The sequence below is a fragment of the Dromiciops gliroides genome, chromosome 6 (genome assembly GCF_019393635.1).
Source record: "Dromiciops gliroides isolate mDroGli1 chromosome 6, mDroGli1.pri, whole genome shotgun sequence".
Classification (NCBI taxonomy): domain Eukaryota; kingdom Metazoa; phylum Chordata; class Mammalia; order Microbiotheria; family Microbiotheriidae; genus Dromiciops; species Dromiciops gliroides.
The window spans coordinates 138,964,470-138,988,068 of NC_057866.1; the positions used below are offsets into that span (position 1 = coordinate 138,964,470).

A 23,599-nucleotide genomic window follows, 5' to 3' on the forward strand; every position below is an offset into this window, starting at 1 on the left:
CATTGGCAAAAACATATCATCTTAAAAATGACACACATGACAGTTTGTGAGCAGCATTTTAAACCATATTCATTATTAATGATGCAAAGGCACTCTATAACTGAGAAGCTATTGAGACCATGATACCTAGCACAATCTTGTTAGGGGCTAAAATATAAGTTGGAACACAGACAACCAAGGCAAATGTAGCATTGCTTCAAATACTGGGGAGAGGATACAAAAATGAGTTGGATAGTTGCTTTGCCCCCTTTCCCAAAAAAGTTGTTTTTTCCAAAATAGTACACATTTCAATTGCCTATTATTAGATTATTTAACCAATAACAATTTAAAGGGGAAAAATGCATAATTAGATCAACTATTTTCCTTCTGACAAAAACAAATGTCCTTCATTTTACTAATAAAGTAACAATTTCATTGTCCTGTCCATGTTACTAAGACCATGCCATGTATATTATGAGAAAAAAACAAGACACATGAGAGAAGTTCGAAAATATTTATATATTATGTACATGAAATAGAATGTTTATAATTCCAAACACAAAACCAAAAATGGCTCTCAGGAAAATAGTCTCTTTATACAAGAATGGTATGTATACACATATATGTTTTTACTTTTCTGGTCTTTCACTTTTTATCTGAGTGAAAAGAAGGATGCTTCTCTCGTTCAGGAGATTTCTTATGTTGTAAAAATTACCTAGAAGTAAAATAAGGAAAAATATGGTAAAATTATGAAATTTCCTTCATATTAAATTGAATCAAGACATCTCACTTTGACCAACCTTATGTATTCTTAAAATATATATGCCAATAAGTAGCTTTAACCTGCTTAATTCCAATAAACAGGATCTCAATTTCTATTTTTTTTCTTAAAGTAGATCATAGGATCATTGATTTAGAAATGGAGGGGGACTTAGCAGCTTATTAGGTCAAAGCCTCTCATTTTTAGTAGAAACCTGGGGCAGACAGAAGTTAAGTGACCTGATAGAGCCACATAGCCAGTAAATATTTATTTGTTTATTGGATTGATTGATTGATTGCAGGCAATGGGGGTTAAGTGACTTGCCCAGGTTCACACAGCTAGTAAGTGTCAAGTGTCTGAGGCCGGATTTGAACTCAGGTACTCCTGAATCCAGGGCTGGTGCTTTAACCACTGCACCATCTAGCTGCCCCACTAGTAAATATCTGAAGCAAAATTTGAAACTATATCTTCCTGACTACAAGTCCAATGCCCTATCCATTGAACCACATTTACCTTTCAAAAGCAAAAACTCATAGCACCTAATATTCTATGATAGTCTTCCATACAAATAATAGGCCTGACCCTGATTAGATTCTAAGATCAGCCAAAATGGAGAGTACTCAGGTTGGTATGGCCTTACACAAGGAAAGCCCCTTTGAAATCAAAGTCTTAATCCAACAGTCCTAAAACAGCAAAGATCACATTGGACTGACAAATACTTTTTGGATTGTTCATACAAGTAGGTAATCCCAAATTAACTTGGATAATGGAAAATAACAGAAATCAGGTTCACACAGAGTGCATTATATGATAGCAGAGCAGGAGCTAAGAACTAGAATAGGGTAATTTACACATTAGGAAATAAAATATTTTTAATAGTATGCGTACTTATATAAAATTATACATATATATATATACATACATATAATATACCTTTGAAGTAGAGTAATAATAAGGTAAAAATGAAGCATAAAAAAACAAGTAAGCATGACCATATCAGTGCTTCATAAATTACTGAGGTATTATATTTTTCCTTCTATTTGAGGATTCCGTATTCTTTTACCATGCTCAATGTTCATTAACAACCATCATTTTTCTCCATGTAGCTTACCTATATACTATTCTGTATGGCTTTTAACTCCACTATGTTCTTATCTAAAGTCTAAAAGTGATGGCAAATGTTACAATTCCTTTGCAATCAATTCTTTAAATCTTACCTGAAGGAACATAGAAAATGTCTCCAGTAGTTAAGTTGTAAGATGTCTCATGTAAAGTACATATAAGATCACCACTGACAACAAAGAATACCTGTAAAACAGAAAATCAAGTCTTTTAATTAGATTTTTAAAATATTGTTCTTATAGTAAACAGTTTTCTTCATAAATTTGAGCTCTCAGTGATTTGCTCGTCAATTGTTCTTTTTCAGGACACCATTTTATCATAATGTTAATTTTATGCCCTTCTGTTCAGTCACAATAAGAACACTAATAACACAGAATTATTACATTTAAGAAAGTGCTAAGATCCTGACATTGCACCACCACCAAATGAATCAAAACATTATTCAAAACAGATTCTATATAAAGGCATACAGAACTCCACAAAAAAACCTAGAAAAATTTGGTGTTTGGCTAGCATTTTGTTAATTTGAAAAACAGGCCCTCTCTTACCTAGGGAACCGAAAGCTACAGAAAAACATCATCAAAATAGATAGGTTTAAAATCTTAAACTAAAGGCATCAAATGCGTTTATATACTAGAACAATTATATAAATGATTCTGAAAGCATCAGAATGTTGGCTAGGGTGTCTTTATTTTTTATATTTCATCTGAAAAGGAATTTGCCTCTACAGACTAAATGTTACACAGAATTCACTTAAGGAAAAAGCAGGTATTTTTATTGCCTTTCATGTTCGAAAAATGAGAAATCTAATACTTCTATATTTAAGTTTGTAGCCATTATCATGGTAGATTCAGGTAAGTTGAAATGTCATTTTTGGTTGCCCTACATAATTATTAGACTGAAATGCTGGGGCAGCTAGGTGGCACAGTGGATAGAGCACCGGCTCTGGATTCAGGAGGACCTGAGTTCAAATCTGGCCTCAAACACTTAACACTTACTAGCTGTGTGACCCTGGGCAAGTCACTTAACCCCAACTGCCTCACTAAAAAAAAAAAAACTGAAATGCTGCTAATTTTACAGAGAAAGTAGCTTTATAGTTAATAATGACACTGATATAGATTTAATACTTTTAAAAGACTGTTTTCAAATAATCCACACACAAACTTCAAAATTCCTTTGAAAATAAAAACAAATAATTACAATATTTCAAAGTTATAAGGAAACTCAGACTACCCTACTCTAACCCCGAGGAAAAATCAGGAGTCAGAGTCCCTTAGGCAGTTGGATGTTGGACATCACATCCCTCTGTCAACTCCGGCAGCACCAATGGCAAACTGTATTGGCTCTGCCTCTCCTTTAGATCCACCAATGTCGCGGAGAGGGAAAACCTGCTGCATGGGCAACAGCTTGTTTTCCAATTGATCCACCCTGGCCAGCACCCTGGAGAGAACACTCCAGCTACTCCTCATGGGGTAGATACAACATGGGATGTGGCAGTCATCGGTTATAAGTCACTCAGGAGCTGAGTCTCCTGTATCAGACTGCACAGCTACACTGTGGCCTGTGGCTCTTCAAGGCACTGATCCATGGTTGTCCACGACTGATGGAAGCCTACTACTACTACTACTACCACCCTACTCCAAATTCAATATTAATCCACTCTACAATCAGTCATCCTACCTTTGCTTAATGATATCTATTGAAAGGCTATCAAACTACCTCTCAATGCAGCCCATTACAATTTTGCAATATCTCTAATGGTCTGGAAGTTTTTCCTTAAAATTAAGCATAGGTCTGCATCTCTACAATTTCCATGTACCCATTACTCCTAGCTGTGCTCTTTAGGGCTAGTTAGAAAAACCCCATCAAATATTTGAGTACAACTGTTAATCCTTCTAAATCTTTTTTCCAAACTAAACCTCTCTAATTCTTTCAAGTAATCCTCCAATAAATGACATGATCTCTGGGCCTTTTATCATTTGACACTCACCAGTGGGTCAATGATTTTTCCAAAATGAGGTTCCCAGAACTGAACACAATACTAAACATGTGGTTTTGATAGTACAATAGAACTATCACTTCCCTACTTCCTATCCTCCCCTAAATTAGACTAGTCACATTAGCTTTTTTGACTGCTGTGTAATATTAGGTCTGCAGTATACTAGATGTTTTTCATACAGGTTGATGTGTAGCACAAGTTCTCCACCCCCTACTTGTGAAGTTAACTCCTTTAAACCCAGTATAGGGATTTATATTTATCACTATAAATGTCATATTCTTTAAAATGGCCCAAAGTAATAATCTTTCTGGATCCTCATTATCATACCTGCTAGTTTTAGATCTAATTTTGTGTTACACACAAATTTTATAAGGGTACCATCTTTGTCCATAGCCAAATAACTAATAATGTTAAACAGGCATAAGAATAAGTTTAGGCTTCTGAGGCACTCTACTAAAGATCTCACTACAAAACAATATTGAACTATTAATGATCACTCTCTGGGTCAACCAGTTCCAAATCCACTGAATTCTACTTTGTCCAGACCATATCACTCAAGAGAAGGCCATGAAGGACTTTGATTTTTTTTTCACTTTACCTCCATTTACAAATATATCCCATTTTACTACTCTCCTTCCCAGAGAGGTGCTCCTCTTATCAAAGAAAAAGAGAGGAAAGAAGCAGCTTAACAATACTAACCTAACCACATCTGCCAAATTTATGAAATAACAATATATTTAATGTACCACATCCATAATTCTCAAGTTCTGCAAAGAAAGGAGAAGCATTTTTTCATCTATCCTTTGGGCTAAGCTTGGTAACTGTAGTGAGCATCAAATGTCATTTGTGGGGGAGGTCTTTCAATTTGTATTATTGGAGTCATTGTATATATATCATTTTCCTAGTTCTGCTCACTTCACTGTCTTCCAATAATTCTCAATATTTTTTATATTCATCTTTTCTTATAGCCCAATGATATTCTAGTACATTCATGTACTACAGTTTGTTCAACCATTCCCCAATTGACCACTCTGTTTCTTGTTCTTTTCTACTACAAAAAAGTGCTACTATGCATATTTTGTTGCAAATCTTATATATATATATATATGACTTCTTTGGGGTATATACCTAGCAATGGGAATGCTGGGTCATAAACCATGACTTATTCCTGTTGAAGTCATACTGACTCAATATTACATTTTAGAATTTTGTAGGAACTGAAGGCAAACAGTGATTTATGGCTTGCAAATTTTATTCTCTATTTTCCCATCAAGATTCCAGACCTCCCTGAAATCTATAGCCATTTATCCCTTAGGGATTAACAAACACCAGGTTAAGAATTCCTGTTCTTGAGGAATTTGGGTAAGAACTAGACAAGAAGTCCATAGAATAAGACTGTGATTTAAAATGATGGAGGGAATACCTTATGTATAAGATAATATATTTGAAGAATCAGAAGCTAAAAACACCAAGGATATAAAGGATATAGAGGACAAATTTGGAGGGTTAATAAAGGAAAGGTACAAAATGAAAGCTTGAACTTTTTTTTTTTTTTTAGTGAGGCATTTGGGGTTGTGACTTGCCCAAGGTCACACGGCTAGTAAGTGTTAAGTGTCTGAGGCCAGATTTGAACTCAGGTACTCCTGACTCCAGGGCCAGCACTCTATCCACTGCACCACCTAGCTGCCCCCAAACATTTTTTTAACAAAAGATGAGAGGAATCATATCATGTCATTTGGAGGAAGTGGGGAAAGGTCAGCCAGCATATGGATAATGTAAATTAGCCTACCTAGATCAATTTATTAAGTTAAGCTAAAGAAATAGTATAGGATGTACAAAGTACAGCAGAGTTGAATGACAATTTATAAGTAGTCAAATGCCATAGACTTCCTTTTCTCTAATCTCACCTTTTCCCTAAGTTTTCTTAAATCTCCATGATTTTCAGAGTATAACTGAGCAATTCCCTTGTTTAATGAAAGAAATCTAAATTCCTCTTAATAGTTCACTTTCTTTACTCATTTATCTGAACTGTCCATTGTAGTCACACCAGTTTTCTGAACTATCATATTTATGTATTTATTGTCCAACTTTCATTTCTAAGAACTAGGATGATCTGTCTTATGTAGACATTATACCAACTTTCTTTAATTTTGACTCTCCCTCCTTTATTTCATAAGGCAACACTGTGCAAGTCTTCTACTATCCTCCCTTTGAAAACCAGGTTATATTCTAAACTGGTGTTGACACGTGGCTCCATTTAGAAAGATTAAGTGTCTCTAGGTAGCCTCTGGGCTCTTTAGGCCTTCCTCATGGTTGGGACTGCTATATACCTGTTTAACTTCTTAAGAAATGGTGATAGTCGATGTTGATGTCTTTATCTCCTATTTTCAGCATCCATAACTTTTTGTATGTCAGGTTACCCTTTTGTAATAGGATGCTACAGCTTTATGTTTTTATACTTCCTTCTAAATTAGTGTTGATTTTTACCTTTGTTCCAACAAGTCAATGATAAGACTAGCCACTAACAGATGATTAAGAAATGACTACTTTATCGGTCATAAGTGAATTCCTATTTGTTAAGAAATAATCAACTAAACATATTAAAAATATTTGTTGGGTGGTGGCTAAGAATTGGAAATTAAAGGAATGCCCATCAATTGGGGAATGGCTAAACAAGATGTGGTATAAGATGGTGATGGAATACCATTATACTATAAGAAATGACAAGCAATATGATTTCAGAAAGGCCTGGAAAGACTTCTATGAACTGATGTATAATAGTGAAGTGAGCAGGACTAAGAGAACATTGTGCACAGAGACAGCAATATTGTTTGATGAAGAACTGTGAATGATTTAACTATTCTCAACAATACAATGATCTAAGACCATCCCAAAGGATTACTGATGAGACATACTATACACATCCAAAGAAAGAACTGATATTGATTAAACACAGACTTAAGCATTCTATTTTTCACTTACTTTCTTTTATTCAAGTTTTCTTGTACAAAATGACTAACATGGTAGCGTTTTACATAATCATACATGTATAACCCATATCTGATTGCTTACTGCCTCAGGGAGGGGGGAAGGGGAAGGAGGGGAAAAATTGGAACTCAAAACTATAAATAAAAATGTTTATCATTTAAAAAAATATTTGTTGGTAGGGTGGATTGATTGTAAACACAAAACCTCAATACATTATAGTTGGTCTTCCATTTTATTAAGGTTTATAAATAGCTATTTAGGTATTTTATTAAGCTCATTAAAATTGGATTCAACCTATAATATAAAGAAATACAAGAAGAAACTGGATACTCACCACTGTATCTGAACAGACATATTGTTTTCCCTTTTCTTTAAAGGGCTCCAAGATCAATGTGCCAGTGGCAAACAATGAAGTATTCAAAATTTTAAACATTTTCAATGTGTCATCCTGAACACAAAATTCATGTGTACCTTTAAGCTTTACAAGGTCTAAGGGGAAAGAAAGATATAACACATGAATTACATAAAGTATACTAGAGAAGTAGGATGATGTAGTGGAAACAATATTCCATCTGAAGTCAAAGGATCTGGGTTCCAATCTCAGTTCCACTTACTAACTTCTTGTGCAACCTTACAAAAGACACTTCACTCCAAAGCTGTTTCCTCTTTTATAAAATGAAGAGGATGGTGATGACTTACTGGCCATGTGACACTTTGTAAAAGTCAACTCAGGGGCAGCTAGATGGCGCAGTGGATAGAGCACCGGCCCTGGATTCAGGGGAACCTGAGTTCAAATCCAACCTCAGACAGTTAACACTTACTAGCTGTGTGACCATGGGCAAGTCGCTTAACCCCAATTGCCTCACTAAAAAAAAAAAAAAAGTCAACTCAATAAAGTACTTATTTTCATTAACTGTCATCTCCCACTTTTTCCCTTCACGGTCACTCAAATTTCAGTTTCTAAATGTTGAAATATTTTTGAGGCTCAAGATATTGACCAAAAAATGTTCAAGTAGGTATAGAATTATTCTATCTCTTGATTTCATCTAAAGTTCCTAGGGTTCAGTGATTTCTCTTTTATCCATAGACACTTCTAGATACATAACTTAGATTAAGATGAATAAAACCATGGAGTAAACTTACTAAAGCCAGGTTCATGGTTTCATGAATATGCAGATTCTTTTCAGCAGGGCAGATGAAAACACATCTATGCCTTATTATGTCTCAAGCACATTTTCCCTTAAGTCCTCTATAGAGGACTTACTCAACATGTAGAGTCTTTGCTCTAAATTTTAGTATCTGAGGGACACAAGCAAAGCATTTATGTTGTCTGTTTTTCATTTATTCTTAATGATTACTTCACCTCTTTTCCAATCATGTATATGGGTCACTTTCTGCAGGATCACTGGTATTAAACCACACTCCATTCTTACACATCTTACACATCTCTTTATTATTCCCTTTTAAGTCATCCATAATTTTTATTCTTTAGAAATTGAGCAAGTGATGTTGAAAGATCTTATCTTACTCATGGGAGATGAATATTAGAAAAGAACTGTAATGCTTTACCAAAGCAAATGCATTTTTTCATAATCACCAATTAAAAGAATGAGGATTTGTATTCTCTACCTTTCATTAAATTTGTGACTGAGAAAATGGTCTTCTGTGAAGAAATGTCTAATAAAGTATACCCATTCCTTTTTTATTCTTTCAATCCCTTCAATCTTTTTTTTTTTTTTTTGGTGAGGCAATTGGGGTTAAGTGACTTGCCCAGGGTCACACAGCTAGTAAGTGTTAAGTGTCTGAGGCCAGATTTGAACTCAGGTCCTCCTGACTCCAGGGCTGGTGCTCTATCTATCCACTGCGCCACCCAGCTGCCCCCTGGTCTAGTATTTGAACGTCCCCCACTTCAATCTTTACTTGATCATCCTTGATCTACCTTTTAACTGTGGCTATAACCCATGGTATTGTCCTGTAGCCCCTTCTCTTCCCTTTTTCTCTGAATCATCTCATGGTATAGTAAAATATCACAGATCTAGATCTGAAGATTATATATTTGGAACTAAAAAGAACTCTAATGACTACTTAATCCAAAATCCTCATTTTACAGATGAAACACTAAAGCCAAAAAAGGTTAAGTGACTTGCTTATATTCTTTAGCCTCATTCTTTACATCTGAGCTCTAGACACCCATCATCAGCTGTCTATTGGCTATTTCCCCTTGTATAAGAGGTTAAAGCAGCATTACCCAAAAGAAAGAGAACTAGTTCTGTTTTAAGAGAACCTGGGTTCACACCCTAACTCTGCTACCTAATATATGTATATATTAATATATGTATGAGCTTATTTGAGTCTCAGGTATCTTATCTATAAAAGGGATGGACTAGAAGAACTCTAGGGTTCATTCAAAGTCTTAATCCATGATCCTCCACCTCTAGGGCATCTCGAATTCAATATGTCTAAAACATCTCATCATATTTCCTCCAAATGCAACTCTTTTATACTACCCTTCTTATTTTTATCAAGAGCACCATCCTTCTACTCATGCAAATTCACAACTAAGGGGTCATCTTCAACTTTTAAATCTCCCTCACTCCTCATATCTAATCAGGTATCAATTTCTGCTGATTCTACTTTTATGTCATCCCTATCTGTTGTCTCCTCTCCACTCACCACTCTAGTTAAAGATCTTTAACACCTTTCACATGGACTAATGCAATAGCTTCGTGTTTTGGTCTCCTTGCCTCAAATCTCTCTGTTCCCCAATCCATTCTCCACAGTTTCCAAAGTGATGTACCTAAAACACAGGTCTATGTCACTCACCTGTTAAAAAAGCTCCAGCAGCAAATACAAACTCCTCTGTCATTCAAAGTCCTTCACAATTTGATGCTGGCCAATATACTACTTATTATTTACTTTCATTCACTCTATTTTACAGCCAAATGGGTCTACTTACTGTTCTTCATACACAACATTCCATCTTCCATCTCCATGTGTGAAATGTAGTCCCCCGCTCATCTCTGCTACTCAAAATCCATACTTCCCTTCTAAGCTCTCCCACATGCCTGAGATGGTCTTTCTCCTTACCTCTACCTTTTAGCTTCCTTCAAGAATAAGCTCAAATCTGGGGGCAGCTAGGTGGCACAGTGGATAAAGCTCAATTCCTACCTTCTGCAAAAGGCTTTTTGCAATTACCCCTACTGCTTTACCTCTAAGATTACCTTCTATACATATTTACATGTAAATACTTATTTACATAGTATCTCATTAGAATATGAGTTTCTTGAGTGCAGGACCAGCATTTTTTGCCTTTCTTTGTACTCCCAGGAAATAGACAGTGCCTGACACATAGAATGTAATTAATAAATACTTGTTGGATGACTGATGAATGACTGAATAATGAAAAATGTCATACCAGTAAAATAAATCAGAAGTTAGTCTTGATGTCTATTCAACACCTTACCCCTGAAAATCATTTGTTCTTTTCCTGGGTCAAATACACAAGTTGGTTTTAAAGGATCTCCAAGAGATACATTCAGAGCAGCAATTGCTTTCTTTTCTGAAAAACATCACAAAAATATATAGAAAATACTTAAAACTGGCAAGTTAATGATGTAGTCACATATAATTTCAAATTGTACAAAATCTTTTTATGAAAGACTATACTAACTATAAGAAGACCTCAAAGCAAAAGTAACCTTCTCAAAGTGTACAGTCTGAAGAAAAATTGTTTACATCCTCTTCTCAAGTATAGTGCATTAGAAAGATTATTGGACTGAACTAGAACTCGGAGACTTTCTATCTGGCTAACTAAATGTTGGGTAATTCACTTAACTTCTCTAGGCCTTAATTTACTTAGCTGTAAAATGAAAGGATGGGATATAGTAGTCCCATAAATAACCTCTAGCTCTAAAATTCTATTTTTATTTATAATACCAAAAGTGAGAGTATTTTTGCTAAGAATCAGATAAAAAGAGTGAACTAAAATGAAGAGTAACACCATTTGAACTTCTGAAACTATCTTTAAATTTTTAAAAAATATTACAACTAGGGGCAGCTAGGTGGCACAGTGGATAAAGCACCGGCCCTGCAGTCAGGAGGACCTGAGTTCAAATATAATAATATAATAATTTATATATATATATGTGTGTGTGTGTGTGTGTATATGCATATACATACATATGTATATATATATATATATATATAACAACTAGATTATTTTAATTCTTTGCTAATAAGAATCAACAAATATAAGTGAAAATCAAAAAACAAAAATCGAACATAACTCACTTATCTGACAACATCAACTATTAGAAGAAAATTGATGAAAATGAGAGGCTAAGAAAAATAAACACTAAAAAGTAAAAATACATGTTACAAAGACCCTTGCACTGAAGCTCAACTTCATAGGAAAAACCCCTTAAGTCAACTTATATTTACTTTAGACACCATTCTAATAAGATTGTTTATCTGGCTTCCCAGCTCCTATTAGATGAGATGCTGTATATTAAAGAGGAAGGAAAGTGAAAGTGGGTTACTGCTGGAAGCAGGAATACTGGCAGGTACAAGAAGTATAATCTAACAAACTCATAATAAGAAAGAAAATAGGAAAAGTTCCAAACTAGAGCCATTTAGCGCCTTAATAGCTCCTATCAACACACACAGTATAAGGACTGAAGTTTATAATAATGAACCTGCACTGGGGCAGCTAGGTGGCACAGTGGATAAAGCACTGGCCCTGGATTCAGGAGTACCTGAGTTCAAATCCAGCCTCGGACACTTGACACTTACTAGCTGTGTGACCCTGGGCAAGTCACTTAACCCGCATCGCCCCCGCAAAAAAACAAACAAAAAAATAATGAACCTGCATTATAAAAAACTATTGAAATAATGTTTAATGTACCTCTTAAGGCAAGGACACATATAATATATTTTTGAAAGTTTTAACCAAAAGGTGCTAAAACAAAAATTTTTATACTTACAGGGTTTAAATTATGTAGAAATTAGTCTAAATGGAATAAGTTACTCCTTGGCAACAAATGACATAATAGGATTGGAGATGGAAGGGACTGTAGAAGTCTCCAGTACAAGCCCTTCATTTTACAGTTGAAGCCACCAAGGCTTGAAGAAAATTCAAAGTTGCAAAATTCTTTGGGTTCATAGGTTCATCAACTTAAGAGTTGAAATGTTTTGTCTATCTACCTACCTATCTAGTCCAGGTACTCTCAAATTTTGTGTCATTGACGCCTTCTGGCACTCTAGTGAAGCCTAATGGACCACTTCTCAAAATAATGGTTTTTTAAGTGTTTAAAAGATTCCAAAGAAAAACAACTATAACATATAATTATCAAAATAGTCTAAAAAACAAGTTCGTGACCTCCAGGTTACAAACCCCTGATCTCAAGCAATTTAAGGATAAAGAAACTAAGGCTGAAAGAAGTCAAGTGATTTGGTCAGGGTCAAGGTATTAAGTGGCAGTTTTAGGAAGCAAACCCATGTCCTCTGACTCCAAAGCCAGCATTCTTCATATTTTGTGATGCTTATTTCCTCCTCATTCATTCCCACCTGCTCTTTTTCAAGTTGAGAAAAGCCAAAAAAATAATAATGGCAGGAAGTGGCAGAGCTGAGATTCAAACCCAAATGTTCTGCCTCCAAACTTAGCAACCTTTCTATTGTACAAGTCTTTCAAGAAGGAAAAGGAAAAGAGGGAGAGGAGGGAAGGGAATAAGCATTTATATTTTGCCTACAAGGTGCCAGGCACTCTAAGAGTTTTAGGCACTATGCTAATTACTCCTACAAGGTTAAAGGGTACATTTCAAAATACTCAAAAGAATTTGTCAATATTTTAAATATTAAAACTCAAATATTAAATTAATTTTAATATCAAATTTATATTAGTATTAAATATTAACGTTAAACAAAAAGATACAAAAAATTCAAGTAATTAAGGTCATACTTTGTTCATCCTCACAAGAATCTGTATTAACATTTTCCCTTTTTCTGTTAGACTTCCCTCTGGGTGAAACACTGTCATTAGATATTGTCCCATTGACCACAGATCCACCTAAAATAAACAAAGAAGTTTAATCATTAGTTTCAACCTCAGTCCTCACTATATAAAATATATAAAATAGGACTAAATTATTTTCATTGATTGTCTAAAGTCACCAGAAGGTCAGAAGGAAAAGAGAAAAGGAGACACAAAGTGTTTTAATAACTTCCTTTTCTATTGTTAAAAATTTCTCATGTCTTCTTTTCTGAGGTTCAATAGAATATATAGAAATTAAAAAAACACAAAAGATCATAAGAATCCTCTCAAAATGGAATAAAATAAATTCCAATCAAAGTTAAGCATTACCTAATAACCTGCCTTCACAGTCTACTCGTTCTCCTCTCCAGTATTCCAAAGGTTTCATTTTAATTCTTGAAGTACGACGAACACATGGCATTTTGTCAAGAAGGCCTATTTATAAATGTTGAACAAATATAGGAGGAAGTTACATATTTTGGACGAGATGGAGCCAGTTATTCCACGTAGGTCTCCAAATTTCTCATTGGAAATTAATTTATTCATTGTTAAGATGATCAACTTTGAAAGATTTGAGAACTTTGATACAATGACCAACCATGATTCCAGAGAACTAATGATGAAACATGCTACTTACTACCTAACAAAGCATAATGGACTTAAGGTACAGAATGAGTGATATATGTTTAGGACATGGCCAATGAGAGAATTCGGTTTTCTTTATGCATATTTGTTATAAAGGTGTTTTTTCTTCTTTTTTTCTCCAATTTTTGGGAGGGAAAGGGATGGGGAGAAAAATTTATTTCTATTGATTGGAATAAATTTAATTTAAAAAAAAATATTTAAAATGCAAGGAAAAGAACAGAAGGGAAGCCAAGAACAATCACAACCAAGTAACTTTGAAAGCAACAAGTTCAATTTAACATATGCTTAAAAAGGAAAGTGTGCCCTCCATAATAGAGATCTGGAGTTTCCTGTATAATCCTCTTTTCCTGCTATGTATATGGAAATGCTCATTCTATTTTGTGTTTGAATATAAAAAAGAGAAAAAAAATTATTCTTATAGTTCTTTAGTTTTAGTAGGCAGCTTCCTAAATATTTTATACATTCTGTAGTTATCTTGCAAGAAATTTCTCTATTTCTTCTTGCTATTAGAGATATGACAATTAAAAGTATGAGAGACATGGTATCTGGATAATTTAATCATTTTATTAATATGGCTGGCGGGTTATTAATAAAACGTGGTCTATGGCTGTGTCTCTCAGACCAAAAACCCCTAATGGCAGTGGAGTCTCAGTTTATATACCTTTCCAACTGTGGGAGGTCCATTACACATCAATCAAATCTAATTGGTTAACATCATTTGGAGATGGGTTAAATTAAAATGAATTGGGGGGGGGCAGCTAGGTGGCGCAGTGGATAGAGCACAGGCCCTGGAGTCAGGAGTACCTGAGTTCAAATCCGGCCTCAGACACTTAACACTCACTAGCTGTGTGACCCTGGGCAAGTCACTTAACCCCAATTGCCTCACTAAAAAAAAAAAAAAACCAAATCTGACCTCAGACACTTGACACTTACTGGTGACCCTGGGCAAATCACTTAAACACAATTGCCTCACCAAAAAAAAAAATTAATTTGGGGGATGTGACTGAAATAAAGATGACATCAGAGAGGAATGTAGAGACCCAAGCTGACACAATGATTCCCACCTGGAACAGGTTCATGAAAGCCTAACACTCATCAGTAAAGTCCTTCAGCTAATCTAGACAAAACAATCTGTCTCCACCTAAGACTCCTTTTGTTAACCTGTTTGCAATGGGTTTGACCCAGATAAGATTTGACAAAATCTCTCCAGAAGGTCTTGTCTTTGGTTGGAATGAAGAGAGGACTAAAAAGGGGAAATCTCTGGGTTCCCCAAGATGTTGATTATTAATATTTTTCCTAGATGCAAGAGGAGTAATATATAGAAAGGCTAATAATTTATATAGATTTTACACCCTGCTATTTTCCTTTAATCAATTCTTTCTATTTTAGTGACTCTCAAGGGTTATATCTATTTCAGATCTGCAAAAATAAGAATCTTGTTTCCTCTTTGTGCTTATTCCCTCAATTTCTTTTTCTTGTTTTATTTTTCTAACTACCATTTGCAACACAATGTTAAATAAAAATATGGACATCCTTGCTTTACCCTTCAACTTACTGGAAAAGTCTTTAGTTTTATCTCCTTTCTATAAAATGCTAGTTCTTGAGATTCAATACTACTTACTATTTCTCAGAAATAGGTATTATATTTTGTTAGAAGCTATTCATGGGGGCAGCTAGGTGGCACAGTAGATAAAGCACTAGCCCTGGATTCAGGGCGACCTGAGTTCAAATCCAACCTCAGACATTTAACCCTCATTGCCCCCCCCCAAAAAAGCTATTCATTACATCTATAAAGATCATCATGTGATTGTGACTATTTTTGCTATTAATATCAAAGAAAAGAGGATGATCCTGACACTTTAAATAATGTACAGGAAAGAAGTTAGGAGGAAAGTACAAACAAGCAGAACAGCTTTGAAAATAACAGGTTGACTGGAGGGTCTTGCATGAGCTGATGATGAGTGAGATGAGCAGAACCAGATGAACACTATACACAGTATCATCAACATTGAGTGTTGATCTACTGTGATGGACTATATTCTTCTCACCAATGCAATGGCACAGAAGAGTTCCAGGGAACTCGTGATGGAAGAGGATCTCCAAATCCAAGAAAAAAAAAAAACTGCGGAGTATAGATGCTGAATGAACCATACTATTTCTTTTGTTTTTGATGCTGTTGTTTTTTTTTTTCTAGTTTGAGGTTTTTCATCATTTCTCTGATTTTTTTCTCTTATAACATGACTAATGCAGAAATAGGATTAATGTTATTAAGTGTATATACATATAACCTATATCAGATTACCTGCTGTCTAGGGGAGTGGAAGGGAGGGGAGGGAGGGAGAAAAATCTGAAATTGTAAAGCTTGTATAAACAAAAGTTGAGAACTATCTTTATATGTAATGGAAAAAAATAAAATACTTTATTAATTTAAAAAAAAAAAAAGAAAATAGCAGGTTGCGCCTGTTATATACTTGAAGGAAAAAGAAACCTTTATTGTAAAAAAGATTCCCAGTTTCATATATAATCTTTTTCTATTATGGAAATTTTCTTTATGTATTTTTTCAGAATAAAAATTTAAATTAAAAATATTGGCGGGGGGGGGGGGAGGACATCTAGGTGGCACAGTAGATAAAGTACCGGCCCTGGATTCAGGAGGACCTGAGTTCAAATCCAGCCTCAGACACTTGACACTTACTAGCTGTGTGACCCTGGGCAAGTCATTTAACCCTCACTGCCCTGCAAAAAAAAATTAATTTTTGCTTTAAAATAATAGACCTAGAGGGGCGGCTAGGTGGCGCAGTGGATAAAGCACCAGCCCTGGAGTCAAGAGTACCTGAGTTCAAATCTGGCCTCAGACACTTGACACTTACTAGCTGTGTGACCCTGGGCAAGTCACTTGACCCCCATTGCTCCACAAAAAACAAAAAACAAAAAAAATAACAGACCTAGAGTCAGGGATCATAAATTAAGGGAAGGAATCTTAAAGCTGGAGTCAGGAAGCCATAGGTTCAAATCAGACCTTTTAACACTTCCTAGCTGTGTGAGCTTACTCTAGTCATAAACTTTGCATCTCAATTTCCATATTTGTAAAACAGGGATGATAAGAATACCTGTATTAACCAGTCGACAGGATTATTGTGAAGCTTAAATAAGATAATATTCAAAAGTACTCTACAATCAAGATTACAAGGGAAGTAAAAAACTGGGAAAGGATTTTTGAAACAAATATCTCTGATAAAGGCCTCATTTCTCAAATGTATAGAGAATGGAGTCAAATTTATAAGAATACAAGTCATTCCCCAATTGATAAATGATCAAAGGATATGAACAGGCAGTTTTCAGATAAAGAAATCAAAGTTATCTATAATCATATGAAAAAAATGCTCTAGATCACTATTGATCAAAGAAATGCAAATTAAAACAAGTCTGAGGTATCAATCACCATGCCTATCAGAGTGGCAAATATAACAAAAATGGAAAATATTGGATGTTGGAGGAGATGTGGGAAAACTGGGTCACTAACTCACTGTTGGTGGAGTTGTAAAAAGATCCAACCATTCTGGAGAGCAATTTGGAACTATGCCTAAAGGACTATAGAACTGTGCATATCCTTTGATCCAGCAATACCACTGCTAGGTTTATATCCCAAAGACATCCCCAAAAAGAAAAAAATACCTATTTGGGTTTTTTTGTTTGTTTTTCGGTTTTTTTGTTTTGTTTTGTTTTTGTGGGACAATGAGGGTTAAGTGACTTGCCCAGGGTCACACAGCTAGTAAGTGTCAAATTTGTGAAGCCAAATTTGAACTCAGGTCCACCTGAATCCAGGGCCAGAACTTTATCCACTGTGCCACCTAACTGCCCCCCAAAAAGACCTATTTTTACAAAAATATTTACAAAAAAAACTCTTTTTGTGGTGGCTAAGAATTGGAAATCAAAGGGATGTCCATTAGTTTGGGAATGGCTAAACAAACTGTGGTATATGATGGTGATGGAATAGTATTGTGCTAAAAGAAATGACAAGCAGGATGATTTCAGAAAGGCCTGGAAAGACATGTATGAAATAAATGATATATAGTGAAGTGAGCAGAGCCAAGAGAACATTGTACACAGAGACAGCAATATTGTTTGATGAAGAACTGTGAATGACTTGACTGTTTTCAATAATACAATGATCCAAGCCTAACCCAAAGGACTATTGATACTATCCACCTCCAAAAAAATAACTAATATCAATGGAACAGACTGAAGCATGCTATTTTTCACTTTCTTTTAATCAGGTTTTCTTGGACAAAATGACAAATATGGTAATGTCTTACATAATCATAAAAAAGTACTCTAAAATCTATAAAGAACTTTACAAATATTATGGATTCATTTAGTGATATATCAGTGAGATTATTTTGTATCCCATTGTTACTCATTTGTTTTGAATTTTTCATTTTATTTCTAGAGTTAAGGCACAAAAATGTCTATAGAAATAATTTTGACTCTTCTTCACCTATGATTATTCTCTTAATTTTATTATCTTATTGTGATGCTAATATAAATAAATACAACGAATACCCTTGCTTCACAACATTATTTCTTAAAACATATTTCATTACATTCATATACCATAAACTGTCAACCCATTGCCTTACTAATAGGTACCCCCTTAATTTCTACTTCTTTAATAAAGCAAAAATGTCATTTTTGCATGTATGGGTCCTTTTCATCTCTCTCTTATCACTTTGGGAAATGAGCTTAGCAGTTAGTGTCACTACATTAATGGTAATATACAGTTTAATGGCTTTGGGGGCATAGTTCCAAATTGCTTTCCAAGACAGTTAAATTCAAAGCTCCAGTAGCAGTTCATTAGAGTTCTTGCCTGAACATCTACATCCTTAACTCCCAACAACAATTGTCATTAACCTTCTTTGTCACCATTGCCAATATTTTAGGTGTGAATAAAACACTCACAATTGTTTTAATTTTGATTTTTCTTTTAAGTTATTTGTAATATTTTTCTCCATAGTTTCGGATTAACTTGGATTTCTTCCCTTGAAAGATGTATGTTCCAATCCTTGATTGTATCTACTGAGGAAAGTCTCTTGTTCTTATACATTTGCATGAATTTCCTATCCATCTCAGACATCAGATCTATATTAGAAATATTTGCCACAAATAGTTTCCCAAATTAATATTTTTCAAATTACTTCACTGATTTTGTTTGGGTAAAGACTTTTCAAGTTTATATTTAAAACAATTCATTTTTTATCCCTTCTAGAACATTTACCCTGTTCATAGCTATAAATTATCCTCTAATTTGTTTATGACATTCCCTTTTTACATTTAGGATATGTATCTACTTTGGGGCTATTTTATATGGTATAATATATTGGTTTAAATTTAATTTCCCCTCCACTGTTTTTCCATTTTTCCTGCAGTATTTGTCCAACGTTAATGAATCTTTGCCCTGATGGTTAGTACCCTAGGGTTTAATAACATTATGCTACTGTGTTTAATTGCTTCTATTCCATTAACCAACTTTCCTAGTTTTAACCAGTATCAACTTATTTTGATGATTACTAGGAAACCAACTCATTAACTGTGTTCTACTTGGTCAAGAACAGATGTTCTGAGTCAGTCTAGTGGGTGTGAAATCACAAAGGAAAATTACTGCTATTATAAAATGAAACCATTTGTCTCAAATAATCTGCACCCACTATATCAGGTTCACATTTGTCTCATAGGAATTTAGGATGTCATTTTTGCCACCTGCCTACTTTTGTATACAATTTGTTAAATTGAAATTAATTTTTCTTTGAACACCTGATAGAATTAACTTGTAAATACTAGTTTGTTTTTTCCTTTGTCAGTTCATTTATAACTTCAATTTCTTTTTCTGAGATTTTGTTATTTCAATCCTATATTCATTGTTCTGATAATATGGGCATTTTATATTTTTTAGAATATTCATGCATTTAAGTCATTTTTTTTTTTTGGTGAGGCAATTGGGGTTAAGTGACTTGCCCAGTGTCACACAGCTAGTAAGTGTCAAATGTCTGAGGCCAGATTTGAACTCAGGTCCTCCTGAATCCAAGGCCAGTACTTTATCCACTGCACCACCTAGCTGTCCCTAAGTCATATTTTAATAGCATTTAACTAGTCTCTAAAACTAGCTTCTAATGATTTCCTTTATTCCTTTTTCATTCGTTATGAGGTGTCTTCTTTTTTTTAATTAGCAGTTGATTTCCCTCTTTTGGGGGTGATAAAGTTATCTGTTTTATTAGGCCTTTTAAGAAATCATAGTTTTATTTATCAAATGAACTTTTTTTGTCTTCAATTTTTTCCTCTTCCTTTAGAAAAATTGCAATTTTTGCATTTAGCTATTTTTAAATTGGTATTGCTATTCTAGTGGTTATTCCCTTTTCTTATTATTGTTCTTTTTTTCTGGTGAGGATGAAAGTGTTTAAAAATATGAAATTTTGCCTAAGAGCCTCTTTGGCTACATAAAACCCAAAAATTTTCTTGGTTTTAAACTATTTTCTTTTGCCTTTTGAAATTTACTATGCCAAGATTTTCTCTCCTATTAAGTAGTTGCAACATACCCTTGTGTGATCAGATTGGTTTATTGGTACTTGAACTCTTTATGGATGCCCAGAGTATTTTTTTTCTTTAACTTGCATGCTCCCAATTTTGATTAAGACATTCCTAGATGTTTTCAATTTCGGGTTTCTTCCAGGATTTGATCAGTGAACTTTCTATTTTCAATTGTTATATGGTTCTAAATAATTCTGGGAAGTTTTCTTTTATGATTTCTTTAAATGTGATACCTAGGCTTTTTGTTTGGTCACGGTTTCATTTTTAATTCATCTTTCCTTAACTTATTTTTCCAGATCAGATGTATGTATATCTTTCATTTTTCAGTTTCCCTCCCCCTTCCCCAATTTTTTAATGTCTATTCTATTCTATTTTTCACAGACTCCACAACTTGCATTATTTCCTACTTTTTATTCTAAGATATATATTCTCCTTCCAATACTTTCTCAGGAATTCTAATTTCACTTGTTTTACTTTTTAGTCTATTATTTAATTTCTTCTAATTACTTCACTTCCCCAATTTTTTAATGTCTATTCTATTCTATTTTTCACAGACTCCACAACTTGCATTATTTCCTACTTTTTATTCTAAGATATATATTCTCCTTCCAATACTTTCTCAGGAATTCTAATTTCACTTGTTTTACTTTTTAGTCTATTATTTAATTTCTTCTAATTACTTCTACAGTTGTAACCAAACCATTCTTTGTTCTGAGGCTCTAGTAGTACTTGCTACAGTTTCTCTCTTCTCCTGGTTTTGTCTCAAAGACACAAAATATTTCTTCGCTGTGTTTGGAATTTTCTTCTGCTTACTCATATATTATTATATTACCATTAACAATTAATTGCCATTAAGAAAGTGTTGGTCTTTATTATTTCACATTATTACTATATGATTATAAGAATTAACATTTATACAGCACTTATTATGTCAGACACTATGCTAAGTGTTTTCCAACTATTATCTTATTTGATCCTCACAACAATCCTGAAAGGTAGGTGCTATTATTAATCTCCATTTTATAGAGAGGAAACTGAGGCAAACAGAGGTTAAATGACTTGCCCAAGGTCATACAGCCAGTGTCTAAGACTAGATTTGAAATCTGGTCTCACTGACTCCAGACCTAGTGCTCTATCTACTGTGCCACTTAACTGCTCCTACTAAAACTAAGATAAGGCCTTTGCATTAAGTCCATACTTTTCTCCCTCCTACAAGGAAAGTCCTTGTTTGGTTCTGCTCCCTGTATAGTCTAGATGCCATTGGTGCTATAATTAAGAGATCGAGAGATTATAACAAGGCTCCTCCACCATCTCCCAGAAGTTCCAACATCTGTATTTTTAGAACCCAACATGGCTTTTGCCCTTGGCCCTTGTGGCTCCTCCTCTCTGTAGCAATCTGAATCTGGAAACACCTTTTGGTTGTGGCCTAATAGGCCTCAGCTAGATCTAGCAGACTTGCCTCCTGCAAGACCTCTCTTGTCCTGACTGTGTACTATACTGGTCCTAGCCCCTGTAGTAAATATAGCAAAGGCTTCCTGGGCACTACAACCCAAGCACAAGTTTTAAGCCTTTGGTAGGCTGCCAATGTATGAACTGTCAGATGCTGACTCAAATGAGTCCTGGATCTCTCACCACAGCTCCGAATCCTGCCGATAGGAAAATGACTGACATGACTTCTATGATGACGAGGTCTTTGGCTTCTATCACCATTGACAGAAATAGGAGAATGTGGACCTCCATATTTTTTATCAGATGTGGCTTAGAGAAAATTCCCATATTAAGATGATCAATAAGAAATATGGAAAATAATGCTGGACTATTCAGAGGCTTCCACCAGTACTCTGGTATTTACGTGCATTTTAAGAAGATTGAAGTATGATAAACATACAGTAAGCTAAAAAAAATGTCAAACCTCACTTTTGGACCAAGAATATGGTTCACCTAATTCAAGCCTCTGAAACAGGACTGTCCTTTAAAGATAATATGACTAAGTCTTATGTGAACAAATACTATTATTCACAGAATGTTGAGCAAGAGATCACTAACTGATGGAACCTGCCAGTTGGTGCTTTGGAGAAGGCTGTAGCTACCAGTGTCATGTTGCTTAAATTGGCCCAGACTATGCCTTGCTACAGATATAATCACCTACACAGTTGATCCTTCTAGCTTAAAAGAAAATGTAAAAAAAGAAAAATATTCATATAGACATTAAAATCCTACAAACACTGATGATTCCTTGCTGGAAGGAACATCAAAAATGTTACTATAGTATTAATGATCTTGCTAAAGCTTTGAAAACAGGCTTCAACAAAGCCTTATCTGGACCCACCTGATAATAAAACCATTACCACACCAATATGTTGGCGGCCTGGGAGAGAACATTATTAATGAGACAGATCTCAAATCATTTTTGCCAATTTGGTGAAATTCAAGCAATAAAAGTTGTACAGTGGCAGCAGTGTGCTTTTATCCATTTTGCCACAAAGTAAGAGTTGGCTCCTAAGAAGTCCTCCAACAAACTAATTAGAAATGGAATAGGCTTAATGTGAAGTGGGAAAAGATCCTAAGCAGATCAAAGAAAAGGAAAGAAGAAACCACCAACTCTGGAATTAAGCTGGTACCTGTCCCTAGTCTTTCTAGAATAGTAGTTCTTCCGCTAGCAGGAAAAAAAAAAAAAGAAAAGGCTCTGTCAATTATTTTAATCTCCTCCCAGTTATCCTACAACAGAATGTTGCCCTCTCTCTCAAAGCACAATTCCCCACAGCTAATATTTGTTATGAAGTCTCCATCTCCCATTATAGAATATTACTCTTTCCCCATGAGAGCATAAGGATGAAAGTGCAATAGCACTTATAAGACTTCAACCTTTATTATAAAAGAGTAATCATCAATACAACTTGATTTGCCTGAAAAGCAGATCAATGGAAGTGACTAGAAACATTCAAAGAACAATAAGAAACAAAAGAACAAAATGAAACAAAAAATATAAATTGCTTAGAAAAAAAATCCCCTATTTTATGAAAATTGCTTGGAAAACTGGAAAGTAGTCTGGCAGAAATTAGGCTTAGACCAATTATCTTATGCCATACTCCATGATTCATTCTAAATGGATATTTGAACTTATTATAAAAGATTTTACAATAATAAATTGAAAAAGAATATCATATACTTCTCAGAACTATGGGTATAAGATGTATTCCTGATCACACAAGGAATAGAGGAAATTACAAAAGACAAAATAGATAACTTGATTACATGAAAGAGAAGTTTCTGCACAAACATAATTATTGCACCAAGGTTAGGAAGGGAAGCAGTTGAATGGGAAAAAATATTTTTATCAAACTTTTCTGATAAGTAGACACATGTATAAGCACACACATGTATATTATATATAAACATGCCTGTATATGTGTCAGTTAATGTAGCATACACATGTATGTACATATGTATGTGTTTTATCTTTTGATTTATAATTACTATAAAACCTAAGTGGAAA

The 23,599-nt window shown here is 34.5% G+C and overlaps 1 protein-coding gene across 4 annotated transcripts in view; it reads right to left on the reverse strand.

The window, feature by feature from the left end:
* Positions 1-479: 479 nt before the first annotated feature.
* The window catches only part of CENPC (centromere protein C), a 70,384-nt gene continuing 47,264 nt past the window's right edge, over positions 480-23,599 (reverse strand). For 2 of the 4 annotated variants that reach the window (XM_043973122.1, XM_043973120.1), the window contains exons 13-18: positions 13,207-13,311; positions 12,805-12,912; positions 10,312-10,407; positions 7,183-7,337; positions 1,957-2,047; positions 480-694 (exon numbers count right to left, since the gene is read on the reverse strand). In XM_043973122.1, the coding sequence (XP_043829057.1) occupies positions 609-694; positions 1,957-2,047; positions 7,183-7,337; positions 10,312-10,407; positions 12,805-12,912; positions 13,207-13,311 (641 nt within the window). In that variant the 3' untranslated portion in view covers positions 480-608. Of the gene's footprint in view, positions 695-1,956; positions 2,048-7,182; positions 7,338-10,263; positions 10,408-12,804; positions 12,913-13,206; positions 13,312-23,599 lie in introns of those variants that run through there. The other 2 variants (XM_043973121.1, XM_043973124.1) reach the window with 2 other exon arrangements.